Genomic DNA, 23,416 nt, shown 5'->3' with positions numbered 1-23,416 from the left:
TAAACGTCGCCAGATGCATTACTAGCATATAACTTGCGTCGGATGCACAACAAGGCACGAAACATGTATTTGTCAACACACGTAATGGGTGCGTGACGCAAAACCGGCGTTGGATGCATTATCGGCGTGACTCACACAGAACACGTAACGACGCCGATTGTGGTGCTGTCAGGTTGGAATGTATCAGAGCCGATATGCATTGACGCCAGACCTGTATCACGTACTCAACCAAATCAGGACCGGAACACATACTTGGGATGGAGATTCCATTTACTTTGGGTGATATCCTTCAAATGCGGGAAAGATTTGCGAAATCATTTAAGTGAAAATATTTGATAAAATTAAATTCATATTTCAATTCATTTGTCAAACAAACATATTTAAAATACAATCTATCTATTTTAATAAAGTAAAATAAATTGAGACACTTGTCATGTTTTGGTTAATTATCACATTTTTTCCCCTCCAAAACTAATATACCTAATATATGTAATAAATCAATAATTATTCACTTTCCTTTTACACTATATTTATATAATATCTATATATTTTTATAATATAAATATTAACATATTATTTTACTATATATTTCAAAATACTTGGTGAATTCCAAAAATCAACATCAAATCATGTTTCTTAAATGAAAATTGTTTTGGGCTTTTTGTGGAAGTTAAATTTGATTTTATGGGTCAAAAGTTGATAAGTAGATTGTTTGGTACAAGTTAACTACATTTAGGTCAAATTTTGTTACGGGTCAAAAATGAAAATTTTGAGTATTTTTAAAAGTTTGAGAATGCAAAATAGATTTATCGTCAAATTTGTTATGGGTTCAAAGTGTTGACTTTAAAATCTCAAAAGTATGAAAGTTAGAATTTTAAACATGATTCGGGTTTCAAGTTTATTTTTAAGGCATTTTTTGAAACAATCAAAAGGTTCGGGATTTGGCAAATTGACTATTTTTCCCTAAACTATTAAAACTTTAGAAAAGATTGCGAACATTTTCGACATGCCTCCCCCATGCCTATCAATACTTCTAACTTTTATCAAATTTCAAATATTTATGCCAGCATTAATTTTTCTTTCAATGGTGATCAGAACGTTGTATGGGAAGCATGTCATGCAAACTATGCTCAAATGAAACAAAATATTCACAAAACTGAATGGGTTAACATGTTATTTTTTATGTTGTCATTATGACAAAGTCGAGAAGCCCTCTGAAACTTATCAAAAAAAATTTTATAGCGTTGCTCAGAAAAACATAGTTCTTAAAGAACATCTATTGTTACAATTTAATATTCTACTTTCTTTTGATGGGTGGTAAATTGAAAAATATATCAATAAAGGTAACGCCTCTTTTGTATATAGGCTGAATGGTTATAACTACTATCGTATGAGAAGTTTTATTTTCGAAATTGGTTCATAACCAAAATTCTTTCGGTTATACATATATGACCGAGAATGAATTTTTCAATAGAAAGAAGCATTCTCAAGAATAATTTTGCACGGATATTTTTTTATTAAGTTCATTAAAAAAAACATTTTGTGATATAAATAAAATCAATTTATGTACACATTGTATAGATACAAGCATAGATGTAATACATTTTTTTCATATACGCCATATAATTATTTGTTTTACTTATAATTTTATGATTTGAATTATCCTGTGTGTAACACGGGCTCTAAAACCAGTTACTATATATATAAAGATGAACTTTGCTGCCGCAGTTGGTTGACGAATTTTTTTTAGTTCAGTTACCATAATAAACATAATGGAAACCGATCAACCGTCAAATTTTGTTTGTTTTAGTTCATGTATCATAACAAACCTGAAAGAAACTGACCGAGTTCATTTAGACTCGCGGCCTTACTTAAAAACTCATGACCGACAACACTAAGGTTTTACCAATGCACAAGTTTACCGACCCCTCCCCCCCAAATGATCGTTGGTCCACCTCAATTTTTATATCTTTTTCGTTTTTCAGTAATAGTATTGTAACGTACGCAATCAAAATCGACTTAATTCATGTCAAGTTACCGCCTCAATGCTTGGCAGTCGGGACCGACAACACATGGGTTTTTACCACCGCCCAGGTTTGCCAACCAAATAAACACCGTCTTTAATATTTTGTTTTCTTATATGCTAATCTAACGAACTAATTTTTTGGGTTTTAACACTCAAATTTTACCATCATCATCATCATCATTATCGTATTCAGTATATCCCACCAATAGCAATGCTATGGTAGGGTCTGAGGAGGGTAAGATGTAGACAGCCTTACCTCTATCCCATAGGGATAGAGAGGCTGCTTCCGGTGAGACCCCCGGCTCGATAGTAGTTTTGAATCAAGCCTTGGACATAAGACACATAACACTCAATCATCGGGACACCGGCTGATTGGTGCATGTGCCCTTGTCTTTCGGCTATCAACGCCACCACATGATGCCTGATTAACCTTCCGCCACTTTTAACGTTATTTTCACGTGATTAGTAAAATAACGTCAAAATTAGTGCAATTTTACTTTTGCCCACTCAAATTTTACCAATGGTGTCTATATCATGACAAACACAGCCGATACTGATCGAATTCTTGTCGACTCATCATCCTATCGTTCGGGTTTTACCAACGCTCGTTTTTCAACGATGGGATTTTGCCAACTGCCCCGGTAGAAAAACTAGTTGAAATACGATTCCAATGAATGCCGCGACGTCAAAAGAAGGGATTTAAATTCCAACTCCGATAAATTTCTTTAAATTCCGCGAACCAAACCCGTCTTGATTAGTGTTGGTCCTGTAGGCCCCATGACTAAAAGTCTTCGTTATCTGTTCGGATATGTGACTCTGGTCTTGTGAATTGTTATGATGCAAGTCTTTTTATGATCAAATTTCTTTTGTTTATACAGGTCTAATTTCAATGGGCAACAGTTTACCATTTAGGTACACTTGTTGTCATGGGTACAATAAGCCTACCACTCATGATGGTACTACTACTACTACCAGCAACGGCATCTCTACAGGAATTCTTAGGTTTGACATACAAGTGAACAAAACGTCTGCAAGGTGGACACATGGTAACGTGACCCGGTGGAAGGCAGCACTTACACAGGTTGCTAATTTGACCGGCGAGGTTGTTTCCGGGTATGCTTATCGATCTTTCCTAGTTAGTAGTTAAACACTTAAACCATGCTTATCGGTTTAAAAATTTAACTATGGAAAAGAAAGGATTTGGGAGGATGTCTGAAAAATTGTATTGCGGATAAACAAAAGATGGTACAATTGTCTCAATAATGATTAAGACTTACGAGTAGGGTGTAAACAAGTCGAGCCAAGCCCGAGCTCGTTAAGCCTAGTAATAGTAATAGTAATACTAATAGTAATTTCTGTGTTATTACAGGTCTGAAACACAATTGTTAAAGAAACTTGTTGATACCATTTATCGTAGGCTAGATCGTAAACAAGTTCACCTTCCGCTCAATCTAATAGGCGTGGATGCTCGAGTTGAAGAGATCAATCACTGGTTAAACCAATCTGATGCAGAATTTTTAGTAATTTTTGGCATGGGAGGCAGTGGCAAGTCCACATTGGCTCAATACATTGTATATTCAAATTGGCAGTATTTTGAGAATATTAGTATTGTTGAATGCATTGACAGTAGATGCAAAGAACCTAATGGTTTACTTTGCCTACAAAAACAACTTTTCAAAGATATATCAGGTGGCAAGAACAGAAGAATACCGAGTGTTTGTCAAGGCGCGTTTAAGATTGACGAGGTCTTACAAACCAAAAAGGCACTTATTCTCCTCGATGACATTGCTAAACCGAGCCAGTTGGATGCTTTACTTGGCGTGGGAAGTTTAACAAACATAGTAAGATAATAATAACAACTACGGAAAATGAAATAGGCAATTGGTTTAGGACCAGAGCAAGGAGGTGTCGGGAGTACAAAATGAAATTACTTGATGATCATGAATCATTAGAGCTTTTGTGCCTTCATGCCTTAGGATCAAAAAGTCCGATAGAAGGTTATGAGGAGCTTGCGAAAGAGGCAGCAAGGTATTGTGAAGGAAATCCACTAGCTCTTGAAGTATTGGGTTCTTCTCTATCGGATGATATCGACATTTCATATTGGGAAAGTACACTAAAGTTATTGGGAAAATATATCCATTATGATATCTATAGTGTACTAAAAAAGAGTTACGATTCGTTACCATATAACTCCGACAGAGAGTTGTTTCTACACATTGCTTATTTCTTTGTTGGTACAGACGTGGATTATGTGGTAAAGATATTGGAGCCTGATTTCTCTGCGGTATCCAGGATCAAACCCTTATTAAGAGATGCCTTATGTATGTTGCACCAAACAACAAACTAATGATGCATAGATTGCTTCAAGACATGGGGAGAAGCATAGTCGATCGAGAATCACCCATCCCCGCACAACGTAGTAGAGTCTGGCGTAACAAAGAGTCCTATGATCTGTTGAGATACGTAAGAGTAAGGTGTCTGTTTCGTATTTGTTTAAGTTTACATTTAGATTTTATGATCTAAGAGTCTTTATAGTTTATTTTTCTTTGTGTTTAGAGTTCAATAAAAATGAAAGGTCTAGCACTTGACTTGCATTTGTTGATGGAAGAGGAAGACAAACTCAAATGCGAACATATAAAAGGGGTATGCTATTGCTTCTTTTTTTTTAACTACATTTCTAAATCTATGATATATAACAAAACATGTTCCAAATCCATCTATCTGTGGTTAACTTTCTAGGGATATATTCAAATTGTATCTTAAAAACAATGATACAAAGGGAATATTGAAAGGTTGGTAATAATGAGAGAGAAAAAAAAGATATCTAACAGATGCATATAACACTATACAATAGTAACTATGTTTATTATCCTATATAGTCAATACCAGCTTATTGTTCTCCCTTTTGCTTTTGATACATTTGGTTTCCTGGCCCCGGAAGGGCGGAGGTTGTGACTTTTCTGACCACGGTTTAGCGAGTTGTGCGTAGTAATCTTTAGGCCCATAAGGCCCAACACTTAGTTTTTAGTAGGATCGGTTTTGTTATCCCAAAGGGACTGCGGTCCAGCTTTTTGCCCGTTTAACTGTCACTTTATTGTAATCGTTTGAGTTTGGTAATGAAATGCAATCAAACTTTTTGGCCAGTGTCCAAAAGAAAATTACATCTTAGAGCACTAAAAAAATAACTTGGTAATACTTGGGTTATATTTGCATACATTTCTACATATGAGCATTAAGCGGTGCTAACAGACACTCCTTACTCAAAATTTGCAGTATCGGCTTCCTTCGGATTCACTTCAAGAGATGGATCAACTTAAATTGCTCCAGCTCAATTATGTTGAACACGTTTCATCTTACAAGAACTTTTCAGAACATTTACGTTGGCTCTGCTGGCACGGATTCAACCATGGATGCCTAATAACTCACTTATCCCTTAGGAACTTGGTCACTTTCGATATGAGCTATAGTCGATTAATAACCTTTCAACCGCCCATGGTATGGAATTCAATATCCTCTTTCTATGGTGAGCTTTTACTTTACGGTCTTACAAAGATGCACAATGCCAGCTTTCTTTATTTTTAATTTTTTTTTTTGTAACAGGTTCTTCAATCACTAAAGATTCTAAATCTTAAATGCTCTCGAGATTTAAGAGAAGTTTTCAGTATCTCTCGCCTTCCTAATCTTGAGACGTTGATTCTTTGGAACTGTCATAACTTGACTTATGTTTGTGAAACCATTAAAGGCCTTGCAAACCTTGGTACACTTAATATGACAGGGTGTGACAGTATGCAACATTCCTTTTCATTTCCACGTTTGATAGAACGATTGTTCCTCAAGGATTGTAAACTTGAGTGTACCGATGATTTTCCTCTTACTTTCACTAGTCAAATATCTTTGCAATACTTGAATTTAGGCAACAATCAATTTGAGCACCTACCTAGTTACACTCATCTAAAAAATCTTCGAGTGCTCGACTTGAGTATGTGCTCAAAACTTAAACGGCTTCAAGGCCTCCCAAGTACACTTGCTGAATTGTATATATATTATTGCGAGTCACTAGAGAAGGTAGCTTTTGAATCACATCAATTCACATTGCAAGAGTTTGGCTATGAAGGTTGTAGTAACTTGTCTGAAGTTGAAGGCTTTATCAAGTTGGTGCCGTTAGCGAAACTTGATGAACTTGATTTGGGACATATGAAATGGCTAAAGGGATATCAAGATCATGAGTTATGCCTAGTTGGTGATGATGAGATTATAACAGGCAGAAGTCGTCAGCTCCAGGTTCTTGTGTTACCTAAAAGCACTTATCTAAATATCAGGGCCGGCTGGCGAGTTAGGTAACCCAGGCGACCAGCCGGGGCACTTAATTTTTTGGGGCACAAAAAAAATTTATACATATATATATATATATATATATAGGGTAAGGTTAAAATGAAAACCCACTTGAGTTGTGAAAACCCGCAAAAACCCTATGTAACATCGTTTTTTTTTGTTACATGTAATATATGTTTTAACATTTAATACAAAACATCGAAACATAAAAAAAAAAGTTTTGCTATATATATATATATAGGCTAAGTATAAAATAAAAACCCACTTGAGTTGTGAAAACTCTATAAACACATTCTTAACCACATGTTTTTAATTAATGTTTAAATCTTGTGGTCCACAATTAAAGTGAATAAAAATTGTAAATATAAATATAACTTTTTCTCTCTCTTGAAAACATATATAAATATTAGTAAAAAATGGTAAAAAATAGCAAAACATTTTTTTTTATGTTTCGATGTTTTGTATTAAATGTTACAACATATATTACATGTACAAAAAAAAAACGATGTTACATAGGGTTTTCGTGGGTTTTCACAACTCAAGTGGGTCGTCATTTTAACCTTACCCTATATATATATATTATTTTTAAATAGGTACAAATCTTAATCCTCTTATTATTTTTTTTACCCATGACCCAGTTGAGATATTGGTCCTACGGGCCTTTTTATTTCAGCTCGGCCGAGGCATTTAAATTCTCGAAGATGGCCCAGCTAAATATATATGATTAACTAATTATTTGTTGCTTGTGTGAATGCAGATGTTGTTTGAATTCAATATAATGAGCATGTATCTGCTTGAAATAAAGGATCTGAACATGAATCCCGAGTATATGTCAAAATCTACGGCTTTGTCTTTTAACGTGCCTTTGTGTCCTGAAGATAGGAGGCTCAAAGGATTAAACATAACTATCAAATATTCTATATCAGGTGAGAACTGGAACTAGTTTGTTAAAATAAGTACAACCAATGGTGTTTGTCAAAACATGAAATGAATCTGACCTGATCCATGACGATGTTTCCACGGATGTCGAGATGAACGAACCACGTCTTGATCTTCTTCTCCGGTTGCTTGAGATCTGCAATGGCCCTTTTGGGGGTATGGAGGTGACTGCTAAGAAATCTCAAGGATCTCTTGTTTACAGACACAAAAATGATATGATGGCAGCTCTTACTGAGCATCGCCCCACAATAAGAAGGTGGAGACCTCCTTATATAGAGAGCCTCATGGCCACCATCATGGTACCCTAATGGGCCTAGCCCAGTTAGGGTTACCTCCACAAAACCCCCTCAGCCCAATAACATTGTATTAGTCCATATAATAAAATAAGCCAAACATAATAAATTTAGGGTCGTAAAACCGGGTTTAGTACCATACCCCTACAAGCCCCCCAAATCCAGTGTTGCTCCTAGGCGTGCAAGCGTTTAGGTGGAGCGCTGGACTTTATAAGGTGTGTTAGGACATGAGGCGGTTTTTTCCCTTTTCTTCGGCCTTGTCTTTATTGTCTTTGAGTTTTGGGAGGTTTTCTCCATGATTGTGACATGTTGTGGTCCTTATGATAATGATGGTGCACTAGCATGAATAAGATATAGCAAGGCAGCTTACGAGCAATAAAAATAATAAAGCTTGCGCGCGAGGCGACTTACGAGCTATAAAAATAATAAAGCTTGCGCGCGAGGCGACTTACGAGCTATAAAAATAATAAAGCTTGCGCGCGAGGCGACTTACGAGCTATAAAAATAATAAAGCTTGCGCGCGAGGCGACTTACGAGCTATAATATGATGATAATGACTGGCCCACAAGGGCCTCTTCTGCGCAGGATGACTATCCCGGCTTGTCTTCAAAATAATAATGGAGGCACGTGGCCATGTGGGATATTATTAGGCTCCCGACCTTTATGTTTGGCGCGTGGCCATGTGGGATATTATTAGGCTCCCGACCTTTATGTTTGTCGCGTAGCCGTGTGGGATATTATTAGGCTCCCGACCTTTAAGTTTGGCGCGTGGCCATGTGGGTTTATGAGGATTCCCAACCTTTAAGTTTGGCGCGTATGTGATATGCGCCACGCGCAGATGTTTCATGCGCAGATGTGATATGCGTGAGCATATGCGATGCGTGAGCCTGTCATCTGCGCCACGCGCAGATGTGATATGCGTGAGCATATGTGATGCGTGAGCATGTGATGCGTGAGCATATGCGATATGCGTGAGCATACGTGATGCGTGAGCACGTGCGTGAGCATACGTGATGCGTGAGCATATGTGATGCGTGAGCATATGTGATATGCGCCACGCGCATAGGTTTTGGCTTTGTGTCTTCATGACATCCTGATTTTAAGCCTCGTCTATATTTTGTGGGTTGACCCGCCCTGCTCGATGTTAAGGCGGGTGCATACCCCCTTCAAGCCCCCCCAGTCTAATGTGTCTTGTCTCGCGCGAGCGAGATAAGATAGATATTAGACTAGTTTGTTTTTTCAATAGGGCTTGTTTTTTTCTTTTTCTTTTCTTGCACGCGCGTTACGCGCAATTCCATCCCTTTGGTTAAAACGAATCGTCAATGTACGTGGTTGGTTGGTGTTGGATCGCGGTGGTGCGGTGCTCGGCGCCAGCGCGCATGTGTGGTGGCGCGCTGCTGCTTCATAGCGGTGGCACTCATGCATGGTGGGATGCACCATGGCGGCCAGATGGCTATCCACGGTGGCGTGTACGCGTGGTGGCGCAATGACCTTACGCGGTGGCGAGGTTCACTTGTCGTGGCGCGAATGAATGTCGACGGAATGTTAATCCGCGACTGTGCGCATATTTGGTGGCGGATTATTGACCCGTGACGACGCATCGTGATCCGTGGTGACGCGCTGCTGCTTCACGGCGATGTATTGAATCGCGGTGGCGCATGCGTGATGGCGGTACATCGAACCATGGTGGCGCATACGCGATGGCGCGCGCGTGTGCCTGTTGAATATAAGGTATGCTTACACATTGAAATTTGAACAAGGTTGTAAGGAAATTATTAAGTACCCCTTAATAGTTGTCATATTTCAAGCTATTTTGCGATATTTTGAATATGCTGACACGCGCCTTGTTATTTCGTTATTCCTCTTTTGCGCGACGTTATCGTGCATTTATTATAGGGAATTATGAATGAGTTTTTTAGCCTTTACGTGTCAGTGTGTTATTCTGCCTATATCCATTATAATCCCATGCGCGGCCCCGACCTGAAACCTCAACAACTATGTTTTGGCATGTGCTTTGCCTTAGTTGTGCTTAAGTATGTTATGGTCCAGCTACGCAATACGTGGGATGGATGCTATGAGTAATTTGAGCTAAGGCTCATATTATTGGGCTAAGGCCCTGACATTTTAGAGTTAAAACTCGTCAACGCGTCTGAGCTTGAAGCTCGCGCATGTATGTTTTACTTCGTTTTATTTTTAGTTTGATGTCAATATAATGTTGTCATATTGCTCAAATTAATAAAAGGAAGTGTGAAACATGTATGCAAAAATCAAAATCAGGCTTGCACATGCATGGCGGCGGAGTCGTGACTCGCGGGCGTGCATGCATGGTGGCGAAGCTTGATCCTTGGCAGTGCGCATGCACGGCGGCGGAGTGGTGACTCGCGGGCGCGCATGCATGGCGGAGAGTTGCGTGGGCATGCATGGCGGCGAGTCTTTTGTGCAAAACCCACATGGTGGTTTTCGCGGTGGTTTCCACGGGCGCTCACGCATGTCGGCGGAATGGTGACCCGCTGGCGAGCATGCATGGTGGTAGTCTTCTGCGCAAAACCCACATGGTGGCGGTCTTTTGCGCAAAACCCACATGGTGGTTTCCGCGGAGTGAGAATTCGCGGGCGCGCGCGCATGGCGGCGGAAGTCTCCGTAATTTAGACTGTAATTTTAAACCTAAAATCCAGGTCTGTAATCCAGATCTAGATCTGTAAATCAGATCTAGATAGATCTGAAGCTCGGAATGGAGAGAATTTAAAACCATCACAGATCCGGAGGCTTGATCATCCGAATCAGGTAGTTTCTTTTTTGGATATACAAATCCTTTTCAGCTTCATTTTTGCACAGATCTGGAAGCCTCTTTTAGATCTATGGATCTTTTTGAGCTTTAATAGAACAAGTCTTGAAGCCTCTTTCTGTAAACTTCCAGATCTGGGTTTTTCTTGGGAGAGATCTGAGAACCGAGACGAAAATCGAAGGGTAGTTCGTTGCCGTCCCACGGATGGCGCCAATGTCAAAACATGAAATGAATCTGACCTGATCCATGACGATGTTTCCACGGATGTCGAGATGAACGAACCACGTTTTGATCTTTTTCTCCGGTTGCTTGAGATCTGCAATGGCCCTTTTGGGGGTGTGGAGGTGACTGCTAAGAAATCTCAAGGATCTCTTTTTTACAGACACAAAAATGATATGATGGCAGCTCTTACTGAGCATCGCCTCACAATAAGAAGGTGGAGACCTCCTTATATAGAGAGCCTCATGGCCACCATCATGGTACCCTAATGGGCCTAGCCCAGTTAGGGTTACCTCCACAAAACCCCCTCAGCCCAATAACATTGTATTAGTCCATATAATAAAATAAGCCAAACATAATAAATTTAGGGTCGTAAAACCGGGTTTAGTACCATACCCCTACAGTGTTGATTTGGTTTACAATCCCAAAGTCTTCGGTAAACCGGGACTTAGTGAAGTTGCTGATTGGTTAAGCTATTTTCCAGTTGGAAACAAACTAGTCCATGGAGATCAAGTTAATTTGTCTATTGTCGTGTTAAGCGGGTTGCATATACAGCAGTGTGGTGCCAGCCATGGTTACTGCGAGTCGACAATGCCAACTTGCAAAATGACAAGGAATGGATAGATATCCTTGGTGGGGATTTTTCTCGGTTTCAGTTAAGCACGGGAGCATATTATCTTTGTCGCTGTGATTATTTTGAGTTCATTGAGTGACTCCTGGTTGGTTTAGCATTTTAGTTGGTGATACCGTTGACAATACAGGTACGTTTTACTAGAGTCAGGTTATTCTACAAAGGGAGACAAAAATAAAAGCGAAGAGAAGGATTTGTAGAAAAAAAAAATATTTTAAAAAATCATAACTCAAAATTTAATAAAAAAACGAAAAAAGTAAAAACACAAAAATGTTTACGCCGTCTTCCTCGTTCTCAAAACACACACACCAATGTTGAGGAAAATAGATCATTGTGTCTTTTATTTATCATTGCATTTTTTGTTTATTTTCGTCATTGTTTGTGTATTTTTTTCCTTGACATTGTCTCTTTTTCTTAATATTATGTTATATTATTCAACATTGTGTTATATTTTGTTCGGCATTGTGTTATATTTTGCGAGATATTGTGTCTTTTGTTAATTTTCGTTATTGTGTCTTTTTTCTCGGCATTGTGTCTTTCGTCGTTTTTTTTTGGAACGGGAATGACGGGAGAAACATTTTAGTTTTTAAATTTTTTCGTTTTTCATTTATGTTTTGAGTTATGATTTTTTTTTTAGTATTTTTGTCACAAATCCTTTTCGCAATTCTCATTTTTGTCTCCCTTTGTATTTTAAGTTTTCCATGTATTTCTAAATTTAAAGTAAAATGCAAACGGAGAAAGCTCATCACATATCATTTTTACAGAGATACGAGGTTGGAGAAAGACCGGTAGACCACAACAACCGTGTCAATCATATACAGAGTTGAAGACTGTTAGATGCATCATCTATGGTCCTCAATTGGTAATGTGTAATTATTGGAACTCATATTTGCTTATTACATTATTCATGATAAAAATAAGTAGCTTTGAATAACCAGTTTGGCAGTTGCTAATGTCACATTATGCATCTGATAACTTAAAAAGATAGTTTTACAACATTTGATCAAAACATGCTCTTCACAGGGGTGATTGATATGAACGTATTTGAGCAAAAACGATTAATTTAGGAATAAATTATTCAAAGTTTATTAACCAAGAAAATAACTCAAAACTTGATTATAACCCTTATCGTGACTAGGTATATATAAGCTAAACATAAACCTGTTTAGAGTTTAAGCTATAACCAGGACTCTAATAAAATATTAAAATAGTTATAAGATTATCAATCCAAACTTGATAATTATCTATACGCCTCTAATTAACTTTTTCATTCCAAGACTCCTTCCTATTACCGCAAGCTACATATAATTAAAGGACGGTTCGATAATTAATTTCAACAGCCCTAACATGATGGGTCAAAATGTAAGCAAGTGAAATAAGTGAAGAACCATTATAAGTTTATAATCTAGTTTAGCAGTCAAAACTTTATTAATTAATTTAGTTAATGTGATAACTTAGTTTTGTTAACTTTACTATGGTGTCATCAAAACAAGCAGGAGGATATCTACAAGATTGCAGAGATGTCCGCATCATCCTTTGTCTATAAATCTATGGAGTACGTTTTAAGCTTAGAAGGGGAAACGTCGAAATCTGGAGCTACATCTGAATTCGATGAGGCAGTGACGGAGGTAATGAATATTACGTTTGAGTTATGTAGTTTTCATTCTGTAACAAGTTTCGGTTCTTAAACTAAATATTCCCACAAGGGGTACTTTGGTCATTTTACATATTTAATGAAATTGTTTATGGAAATTTGTGTTAGTCCCAAACTTGTTACAAAACCAAAACCGCATAACCCAAACATGCAATTTTTTAAACTTAGACCCCAAAGGCGTGACCAGGGCCAACAAATATACCACAAACAATCACAAAAGTTTATATTCTTTTGCTTGTGTGATTGAGTGCTTTCATTTAGTACATAAATGGCGCAATAGAGTTTTTAAAGAAAATATTTGAAGGGTGAAAGGGTTCACTTATCTAAACCTATGCAGTCGATATCGCCGATATATCACTGATATATTACTAACATATATCAGTGATATATCGCTTTCATTTAGCACATCAGTTATCAGCCCATTGGTAAAATATCAGTGCAAAACATTGGTCATAATATAGGTCCTGGTATCATCAGCGACATTGACCGATATTGGATCGATATATCACAGATTTTCCCGATATCAATTTTTTAAGTCTTGATTGTCAATTTTTAGTGTTTAATGTTAGTATTTTAAGTCTTAATCAGTTCCTACTTGCTACAACTGTTAGTGCTTTGTAAATTGCAAAAGGTTAGTTTTTTAATGGTAGGAGAGTACACTAATTGTTAGTGTTAAATTGCTATATATATAAATTCTGTATGATATTAAAATTATAGATATCCCAACTATATCTCAAGTATTGGTCATTGACCGATATCCGATGTTTCTCTGGATAGATCTAAACTCTGTCATTCAATTATAGGGTCTCTTGGATCAACCTCAAGTTGGATCTGGTTCCTTGAGAATAATCAACACTTCTTGGAGAGAACGAACACGGCCTGATGTTTTCGTAAGTATGAAAAATCTTGATGATGACTATTTTGGAGATTATGTCAGGTGCGAGTTAGCAAGAGAAGGACTTCGGGTATGCCCAACCGATAGTGATCCTATAGAGCTACCATGTCAAGCAAGGGCTTCAGTTATTGTATTGTCAAAGGATTACATTAGTTATGCTGAACACCTTGATGAGCTACTCATGATCCTTAATGAAATGAGGAACTCTAGTCATTTTGTTTTGCCAATATTTTATGGAATTGAGTCCTCAAGTATTTAGAGAAAACGCAAAAGATTTGTTGCTACGGATTTACCAAGGATCCGAGCAATCGTTGAGAAAGGTTGAACGATGGCACAATGCTCTAGTCAAGGTTTCGGATATTCCCAACCTCTACTTTCATCGGTATGCTTTTACATTTTAGCTAGGGATGTCAGTCATGTTGGGTTGACGAGTTGAAATGTTTAACACGTGTCGTTAAAAAAAACAAAGAAATGTTCAACCCGAACTTGACCCATATTATTATTCATGTCAAAGATTTCAACCTACACATAAATTTGGGTCGACCTGAACATGGCACCCTGGTATCAAAAAAGATCTTTTAAAATAACAATGAATATAAGCTAGAGTTGGTAGAGTAAACCAGTAATATGAATATTTTTTTTAATACTGAAATTCTTGAAATTGATTGGAAATTGCAAGTGTATCTTTAGAAAAATGGAAAACATAAAAATAAAATAAAAATATAATTATAAAAGTTTTTTTAAATACTTAAACGGGTAAACAGGTCAACCGCATTTATATGGGTCAACCCGTTTAAACAAATCGCGTTAGTCGACCCAAAACCCTTTTTTCGTGTCGGGTTTCAAGTCCCAGATCGATAATCAACACGAATAAACAACTAACTTTCGTTTATATTAATCAAAAAATATAACTCAAAAACTGATTACAATATCTCAAACCCTATTTCAGTTTGACTATTTATGAACTCTAACTTGGTTGCATCTAGATAAAGCCTAACTCGGTTACATCTCGTGTGCGTCTCTAGATGAACCCTAACTCAGTTGCATCTCACACGTGCATTCTATAATGTCTAACTATGACTTGATTTATATAGACTAACCTAACTTGTTAGCCAAGAAATTAACTATTATAATTACATAACAATTAGGAAACATAACCAACTATGACCGACTTGTCAATATTGGTCCCTCAAGTTCACCGACTTGTGACTTGGAGTTTGAAATTACGCCCAACAGGGTTCGGGTCGTGTCAATAGTTGTCGCCCCTAGTTTTATGTATTTATCTTTATTGGCTATATGTTATGAATATACATTACACACAAACCAATTGGTTAAAATCCAGGACTTTCCTATACGATGATGGCATCGCCAGTTATAAAGAGGTTGTTAATATTGTGAAATACGTGAGTACGAGGTAAGGTATTCGAGATGTTTTTTACGAACAGAAGGGATTGTATTAACAGCTGCCGGTAAGGGGCTGGAACAAGCCGAAATTACAAAAAACTGGAGTGTTCATGGTGAAGTAATCTAGTTGTTTAAACTTTGTGCTAATTAATTTTAGTTTTTGTGGTAAGAGTTTTGTTAGTTAAGTTAACCTTGTTATGGTGTCATCAATGTTTTAAAAATCGGTACGTACCAGTCGGTTAAACCGGTTATACTAGATTTTCGTAAGACAACTGGTATTTAGAGCCCGGTATTTTTAAGCAGTTTGCTAGAACATCGTACCGTCGGTTTTTTTTAAATACCGGTTTAAACCGGCAAATAGGTTTTAAATCCAAGAGATTTGAGATTTTGCGACTCATATTTTATAAAAATGACTTTATAACATAACGAATAAAATTGAAACGAGTAACACGGTAAACGACGATTCATTGATCAACCAATTTTGTATCATGCAAATCTAAGGTTGGTTTATTTACAGCTTTTGTTACTGAGCTAATTTCATATTCAAAGTAGAAACTTATTATATGACTCGACAATTGTTCATGTGTGATGTTTGGTTCAAGTGTGATGTATATTAATATACTTTTGATATATTTTTTGAGTTGAAATTGTATTTATGTGGAATTACAAGTAAACAATTCAATCCGGTTGAACCTCCCGGTACATTCCGGTTCAACCGGTTATACTGTTTTTTTATCTAAATCCAGTACGATTAAAATACTGGTTTTTAAAACATTAGGTGCCATCAAAATACTGGTTTTTAAAGTACGGTTCAACCGGTTATATGTATCATCTTTTGTCTATGCATAATCTTTTGTTTGGTAATTTACATACAGTCTCAGAATATAGTTATGGTAACATAGTCATAAGGCATATAACTTTTCTAACACTTCATAAACTTTTTATTTAGTTATAGTGCTGCAGAAACCGGTTTTTTATTCTTTTCTAAGGGCATATAACAAAATTCTGGCCAACAAAGTGACTGGGAACTAAATTACCCAAATATCCGGAAGCACGTCGCATAACATCCAAAAAAGCTGAACACAGTAATCATAAGCATGATTATACCAAAATAGTAGTAGTAAAAAACAAATAAATTTAAGAGTAAAATTAGTAATAGTAAAATCCTAATAAAAGAACATATGCATGTAAACGAAAGTAAATAAACAAATGTAAATGAACACATTACCAAACATTTACAAATACAATTGAACGAGCTCGGCCTCTGTTCGTGTTCGCCCGTTAAGCTTACCAAACAAAATCCTTCGTTCATGTCCGCTCATTAATTAAACGAACCGACAAATGACTTCCTTTACCTGTTAGGAACAAAGCATGCTTTCTCAGGAGTCATATAGAGAACGTCATAACAACCACTTTCAGCATTCTTTTCTTTTTTGCACTTGTGTTAGTTTGATCAGTAGAAAGATGTGCAGGTTTAGTACCTCTTTATTTTAAACCAATAACCTATAAACAAACAACTTATGTGTCCAAATTTGCTAATTTATCAAAGTTTGATTAAAGAAAAGGACAAAAGTGATAATACCAGATCTTAGAGAAATGAGCAACTTACAACTATAGCAGTGAAGAGGTAGGTCCCAGCAGAGCCCAGTTGGACCCGCAAGACTCACCTTGAAGAGAGACGTCTGCGCAGAAACCAACTGGATCCGCAGGACCCACCATGCTCAGAGACGTGACGTCCTTACGCGCAGTACGCAAGCTGTTCCCGCAGGAAATGCCTCCCAATGGTGAAGGACTCTGCCTGTTCCCGCAGATGCGGATACAAGCCATCAGGGAAGGCCACCCGCGCAGCAAGGCTACACGCACAAGGCACTTAGCTCTCATCACTCAGTGTCACCTGAAGGAATGAGCAAAGCCGGGAACAATCCCGCACAAAGGCGGGAGGGGGAATACTCCCGCCCAACTAAGCCAGTCCGTACGATACGGGAAGATCTTCTGTACTGTACCTGACGAGGTATGGGCAAAAGATCTGACTAAAGATACGACAGCTTATTGACAACAGTATGGCGAGCAGCATGCTCCTGTACTGTATGTCACTATTAGCCGCTGCCTACTCACCAACTCCTGTCATACCACGTGCATAGCCGGCAGTTGGTGGAAAAGGAATAGTACACAGCAGGCCTGGTCACTGTCAGCCGCTGCCTACTCACCAACTACCAGCAGGGCACGTGCGTAGGCCACAGTTGGTAGAACAGGAATACTATTCAGCCGGCCACACCTCCTTGGAAACCTACCTTCGGCTATAAATACCCCAAATGGTATGATCATCTCATCTTATCATATCTTATCACATTATCATCATATTATACCTGATATCTGCTCTAGCAATCTCTTAATATACATTTATATTTAAAGAGCAATCTAGTCTGATTCTCACGCCGGAGGGTGGTCACAAGGAGGAACCCCCCCCCCTTCTCAGTGACGAGCTCACGGTGTCTGTTTTGCAGGTTATCAGAAGAACCATCTTTGCCGGGTCTAACCCCTCGTGGGAAACATCTATCTAACCCCCAGGTTACCCGTAATCTGCTCGGGGTCCGGTTAGTGTTTCTTCATTGGCGCCATCCGTGCATAAAAGCTAGAACTTCATTTCTTTTCAGTTTTTTCAAACTTCTGGAAAGATGGTTAAAGAAACTCCGGTAACCACAACCCCAGCTACTGGGGGGAATACCGGCGACTACACAGTCTTTACAAACACTACCCCGGTTACCCAAGCCGGGGCAAGTGAAGTAAATTTTACGAACACTACCCCAGTTACCCAAGCTGGGGCAAGTGCAGTAAATAATCGCTCACTGGGATTCACCGATACCCAGTTAGAGAAACGAAGACTCCCCCGCCAAACACTCGATGAAGTTAAGGCATGGGCGGAGGCACGTCAGAAGGAACTCCAAGCTGAGTTGGACGAACGCTTGCGTTCAGTCCAACAGGCTGACGAATTCGAAGAATACTTGGACGATGACTCGGAGGAATCCGACACCGACGCGAACCCTCGCCATAGGGCAAAAGGGAAGCGTAAGGAAACGGACTCCCAACCGAGAAGGCGTTTTGGGGAAGCCTTCAAACCAAAAAACCCAGGAGGAAGCCCACGTGACTTCTCCAAAACATTTAGACCAACTGTTGCAAATGCAGGAACGTCCAAATTTGCAAGGGACATTGCGGAAGCAATTGCCCCAAAAAGTGCCAAACAAATGTCCAACATAGGCACATATGATGGTATATCTGACCCAGACGATCATTTGAACAGATTCATAGCGGGGGCAACCGTCAGCAATTGGACGGAACCTACGTGGTGTTACATGTTCCAAATGACGCTTGTTGGGCCAGCTAGAGCGTGGTTCGATCGTCTACCGGTCAACCACATCTACGACTGGGCAGACTTCCAACAGAAGTTTAGCCAACACTTCAGCCAACAACGAAAGTATACCGAAGAGCAATGGACAATCCTCAAATGCATTCGAGAGGAAGATGAATCTTTGCCAGACTTCATCACTCGCTTCAACTCAAAGAAGCTAAGTCTGGGTAACATTAGCGAAGATCTTGTTCGCGCTGCTTTCATCCAGGGCGCGAACGACCCAGAGCTCATCCGCACCTTAACAGGTAAAGATGGCATGCCATCCACATGGGATGCCATCATGACAGCAGCTAAACGCTTTGCGGAAACGGAGAAGCAACTGGGTAGAGATCTCCCACAGAGCAAAAATCTCTACACCCAGAAGACAAGAGAAGACAACGTCCTTACCGCCCGACTAAACAAAAAGCGGAAGCTAGGCATTTGGCAGTCAAGGGTAAACTTTGACACCTCATCCGGCTTGCAACATCGGTTAGGCGGAAGGATAACGTACGGTCGAACCAGAACTCCAGATGGACGCCACTCACCAAAAGCGTCACCGAGATATTCGCCACTGAGGAGCTCCCATTGCTAAAGGCTCCAATAATCTGACATCGTCCCAATGCTGATCGGAGCAAATACTGTGACTTTCACAGGACAAAAGGCCACAACACTGAAGAATGCATAGACGTAAAGGACATGGTCGAAGCATTTGTCAGAGATGGGACGCTCGCGCACCTCGTGGTGCAATGAACGCTGAGCAGGCTGATCCGTGTAGAACCCCAGCTGGGGAAAACACGAATAAAAATTCCAGCTTCAATGTGGAGACTACATGCTGCGTAAAGAACGATATCCCGAACCAGGTGCATATCGGCTCGATGGCACTCCCATCCCAACAACAGGGAAGGGAGCTCAATTACACAGTTTGCATGTAGATCAATTCCAAATTTGTAAAGAAAAGGCCCAGAGCCACTTCTAATGGAAATGATTCTCCTTAGAACATCGACGCTGATGATTTTACATTTATACTTTATGAACTTCCAACACGGATATGCCGGTTTTTACCGCATAATTACGTGGAAAGTCGTTGCGTGGGGAAGGCGGCAAAACCCGCATAAACCCAAAAAATGGCAAACCTTCACGCAGGTCAGTTAAAGGTAAAGTTCAGTCATCCCACTAAATGAAAGTGCCGGTCTATCTGCATGAATCATGATGAGGAAACTGAACACTAACCTATTAACAACCGCGCGTCGAACGGTTAATTCACTCAACACGGATATGCCGGTTTTCACCGCATAATTACGTAGAAAGTCGTTGCGTGGGGAAGGCGGCAAAACCCGCATAAACCCAAAAAACGGCAAACCTTCACGCAGGTCAGTTGAAGGGTAAAGTTCAGTCATCCCACTAAATGAAAGTGCCGGTCTATCCGCATGAATCATGATAGAGGAAACTGAACACTAACCTATTAACAACCGCGCGTCGAACGGTTAATTTATTCAACACGGATATGCCGGTTTTCACCGCATAATTACGTGGAAAGTCGTTGCGTGGGGAAGGCGGCAAAACCCGCATAAACCCAAAAAACGGCAAACCTTCACGCAGGTCAGTCATAGGTAAACTTTGGTCAACTAAATGAAAGTGCCGGTCCTAACCGCACAAATCATGAGAGGAAACCGAACCTATTGACAACCGCGCGTCAAACGGTTAACTTATTCAAAAGAGAATTTCTAACAAAAGGATGAGGAAAACCAACACGCAGGTTAGATGTAGGTAAAGTTTAGCCATCCTACTAAGTGCAAGTGACGGTCCTACCCGCACAATCACGAAAGAGGAAGCAAAACTTCAACCTATTATCTACCACGTTCAAAGGTTAACTTATTCTAAACACTTAGAAAATTTCTAAAAAGATGAGGAAAACCTACACGCAGGTTAGATGTAGGTAAAGTTTAGGCATCCTACTAAGTGCAAGTGACGGTCCTACCCGCACAATCACGAAAGAGGAAGCAAAACTTCAACCTATTATCTACCACGTTCAAAGGTTAACTTATTCTAAGCACTTGGAAAATTGCTAATTTAAACTAAAGTATGCAAGTCATATAACGTTTATAAAGCAAGGAATCCAGTGAAAATAGCGGTCTTACCTGCACAAAGATTTATATTTCATAATATTCATTACAAGAATGGCCGGGTAACTACCCGCCTACAAGAATATAAATCTATACAAGCTAAATCTATCCTAGCAGTGGGAAGGGATCTTCAGGATCAAGCTTCAGGGCCACTTCCACTTGGACCAGCACCATCAGTAGAGCGTGGCAGTTCAAGGAAAGCTTTAAGGATAGCTAGCCCATCATCAGCAGCAGCAACTTCGTTTACCTTCTCCACCACCGGATGCGGGAAGGCGGCATACTGATTCACTGCTTGGTCGTATACAGCTTCAGTATCAACATTATACAAAGGGAAGTTGGAAGGCGGGATGCCTTTCTCAACGAACCCTAGACCAAGCAAGAAGCCGGCCTTTTCCCCATCCTCGTGAGAAGCGTTGAGGGCTGCGCTCATAGCATCGTCATAAGACGTCTCCGTGAAGACTCGATGCACAACCTACAAGAAAGAAAATATACAAGTGTCAAAACCTTTGGGTTTATGCGGGTTTTGCCGCCTTCCCCACGCAACGACTTTCCACGTAATTATGCGGTGAAAACCGGCATATCCGTGCTGAATAAATTAACCGTTCGACGCGCGGTTGTTAATAGGTTAGTGTTCAGTTTCCTCTATCATGATTCATGCGGATAGACCGGCACTTTCATTTAGTGGGATGACTGAACTTTTCCCCTTCAACTGACCTGCGTGAAGGTTTGCCGTTTTTTGGGTTTATGCGGGTTTTGCCGCCTTCCCCACGCAACGACTTTCCACGTAATTATGCGGTAAAAACCGGCATATCTGTGTTAAATAAATTAACCGTTCGACGCGCGGTTGTTAATAGGTTAGTGTTCAGTTTCCTCTATCATGATTCATGCGGATAGACCGGCACTTTCATTTAGTGGGATGACTGAACTTTTCCCCTTCAACTGACCTGCGTGAAGGTTTGCCGTTTTTTGGGTTTATGCGGGTTTTGCCGCCTTCCCCACGCAACGACTTTCCACGTAATTATGCGGTGAAAACCGGCATATCCGTGTTGGAAGTTCATAAAAGTATAAATGTAAAATCATCAGCGTCGATGTTCTAAGGAGAATCATTTCCATTAGAAGTGGCTCTTGGCCTTTTCTTTACAAATTTGGAATTGATCTACATGCAAACTGTGTAAATGAGCTCCCTTCCATGTTATTGGGATGGGAGTGCCATCGAGCCGATACGCACCTGGTTCGGGATCTCGTTCTTTACGCAGCATGTAGTCTCCACATTGAAGCTGGAATTTTATTCGTGTTTTCCCCAGCTGGGGTTTTACACGCATCAGCCTGCTCAGCGTTCATTGCGCCACGAGGTGTGCGAGCGTCCCATCTCTGACAAATGCTTCGACCATGTCCTTTACGTCTATGCATTCTTCGGTGTTGTGGCCTTTTGTCCTGTGAAAGTCACAGTATTTGCTCCGATCAGCATTGTGACGATGTCGAATTATTGGAGGCTTTGGCCATGGGAGCTCCTCAGTGTCGAATATCTCGGTGACGCTTTTGGTGAGTGGCGTCCATCTGGAGTTCTGGTTCGACCGTACGTTATCCCTTGCGCCTAACCGATGTTGCAAGCCGGATGAGGTGTCAAAGTTTACCCTTGACTGCCAAATGCCTAGCTTTCGCTTTTTGTTTAATCGGGCGGTAAGGACGTTGTCTTCCCTTGTTTTCTGGGTGTAGAGGTTTGTGCTCTGGGGGAGATCTCTACCCAGTTGCTTCTCCGTTTCCGCAAAGCGTTTTGCTGCTGTCATGATGGCACCCCATGTGGATGGCATGCCATCTTTACCCGTTAAGGTGCGGATGAGCTCTGGGTCGTTCGCGCCCTGGATGAAAGCAGCGCGAACAAGATCTTCGCTGATATTACCCAGACTTAGCTTCTTTGAGTTGAAGCGAGTGATGAAGTCTAGCAAAGATTCATCTTCCTCTCGAATGCATTTGAGGATTGTCCATTGCTCCTCGGTATACTTTCGTTGTTGGCTGAAGTGTTGGCTAAACTTCTGTTGGAAGTCTGCCCAGTCGTAGATGTGGTTGACTGGTAGACGATCGAACCATGCTCTAGCTGCCCCAACAAGCGTCATTTGGAACATGTAACAGCACGTGGGTTCCGTCCAACTACTGACGGTTGCCCCCGCTATGAACCTGCTCAAATGATCGTCTGGATCAGATATACCATCATATGTGCCTATGTTGGACATTTGTTTGGCACTTTTTGGTGCAATTGCTTCCGCAATGTCCCTTGCAAATTTGGACGTTCCCGCATTTGTCACAGTTGGTCTAAATGTTTTGGAGAAGTCACGTGGACTTCCACCTGGGTTTTTTGGTTTGAAGGCTTCCCCAAAACGCCTTCTCGGTTGGGAGTCCGTTTCCTTACGCTTCCCTTTTGCCCTATGGCGAGGGTTCGCGTCGGTGTCGGATTCCTCCGAGTCATCATCCAAGTATTCTTCGAATTCGTCAGCCTGTTGGACGGAACGCAAGCGTTCGTCCAACTCAGCTTGGAATTCCTTCTGATGTGCCTCCGCCCATGCCTTAACTTCATCGAGTGTTTGGCGGGGGAGTCTTGTTCGTTTCTCTAACTGGGTATCGGTGAATCCCAGTGAGCGATTATTTACTGCACTTGCCCCAGCTTGGGTAACTGGGGTAGTGTTCGTAAAATTTACTTCACTTGCCCCGGCTTGGGTAACCGGGGTAGTGTTT

The 23,416-nt window shown here is 40.1% G+C and overlaps 2 protein-coding genes and 1 long non-coding RNA gene across 3 annotated transcripts; all 3 read left to right on the top strand.

Annotated features, from left to right (window-relative positions):
• The first annotated feature begins 2,915 nt into the window (after positions 1-2,915).
• LOC143586126 (disease resistance protein RUN1-like) lies at positions 2,916-3,876 on the top strand. The gene is made up of 2 exons (XM_077067739.1): positions 2,916-3,139; positions 3,396-3,876. Exons 1-2 carry the CDS (start codon positions 2,916-2,918, stop codon positions 3,874-3,876), a joined length of 705 nt encoding a protein of 234 aa, XP_076923854.1.
• LOC143586137 (disease resistance protein RPS6-like) lies at positions 3,026-7,325 on the top strand. Its single transcript, XM_077067745.1, has 6 exons — positions 3,026-3,139; positions 3,396-4,495; positions 4,583-4,669; positions 5,300-5,521; positions 5,627-6,307; positions 7,116-7,325. The coding sequence occupies exons 2-6, from the start codon at positions 4,346-4,348 to the stop codon at positions 7,299-7,301; spliced, it is 1,326 nt and encodes a 441-aa protein (XP_076923860.1). The 5' UTR covers positions 3,026-3,139; positions 3,396-4,345; the 3' UTR covers positions 7,302-7,325.
• Positions 7,326-11,003: 3,678 nt separating this feature from the next.
• On the top strand, positions 11,004-12,854 carry LOC143586136 (uncharacterized). Its single transcript, XR_013144661.1, has 3 exons — positions 11,004-11,355; positions 11,990-12,087; positions 12,722-12,854. It is a non-coding gene; the product is annotated as an uncharacterized LOC143586136 (long non-coding RNA).
• The last annotated feature ends 10,562 nt before the right edge of the window (positions 12,855-23,416 follow it).

The sequence above is a fragment of the Bidens hawaiensis genome, unplaced genomic scaffold, assembly GCF_021521415.1.
Source record: "Bidens hawaiensis isolate Kalapana, Puna unplaced genomic scaffold, B.hawaiensis_p1.1 tig00034330_1, whole genome shotgun sequence".
Classification (NCBI taxonomy): Eukaryota; Viridiplantae; Streptophyta; class Magnoliopsida; order Asterales; family Asteraceae; genus Bidens; species Bidens hawaiensis.
Note: the sequence above shows the minus strand (reverse complement) of the source record. Positions and strands in the feature narration are given on the sequence as shown.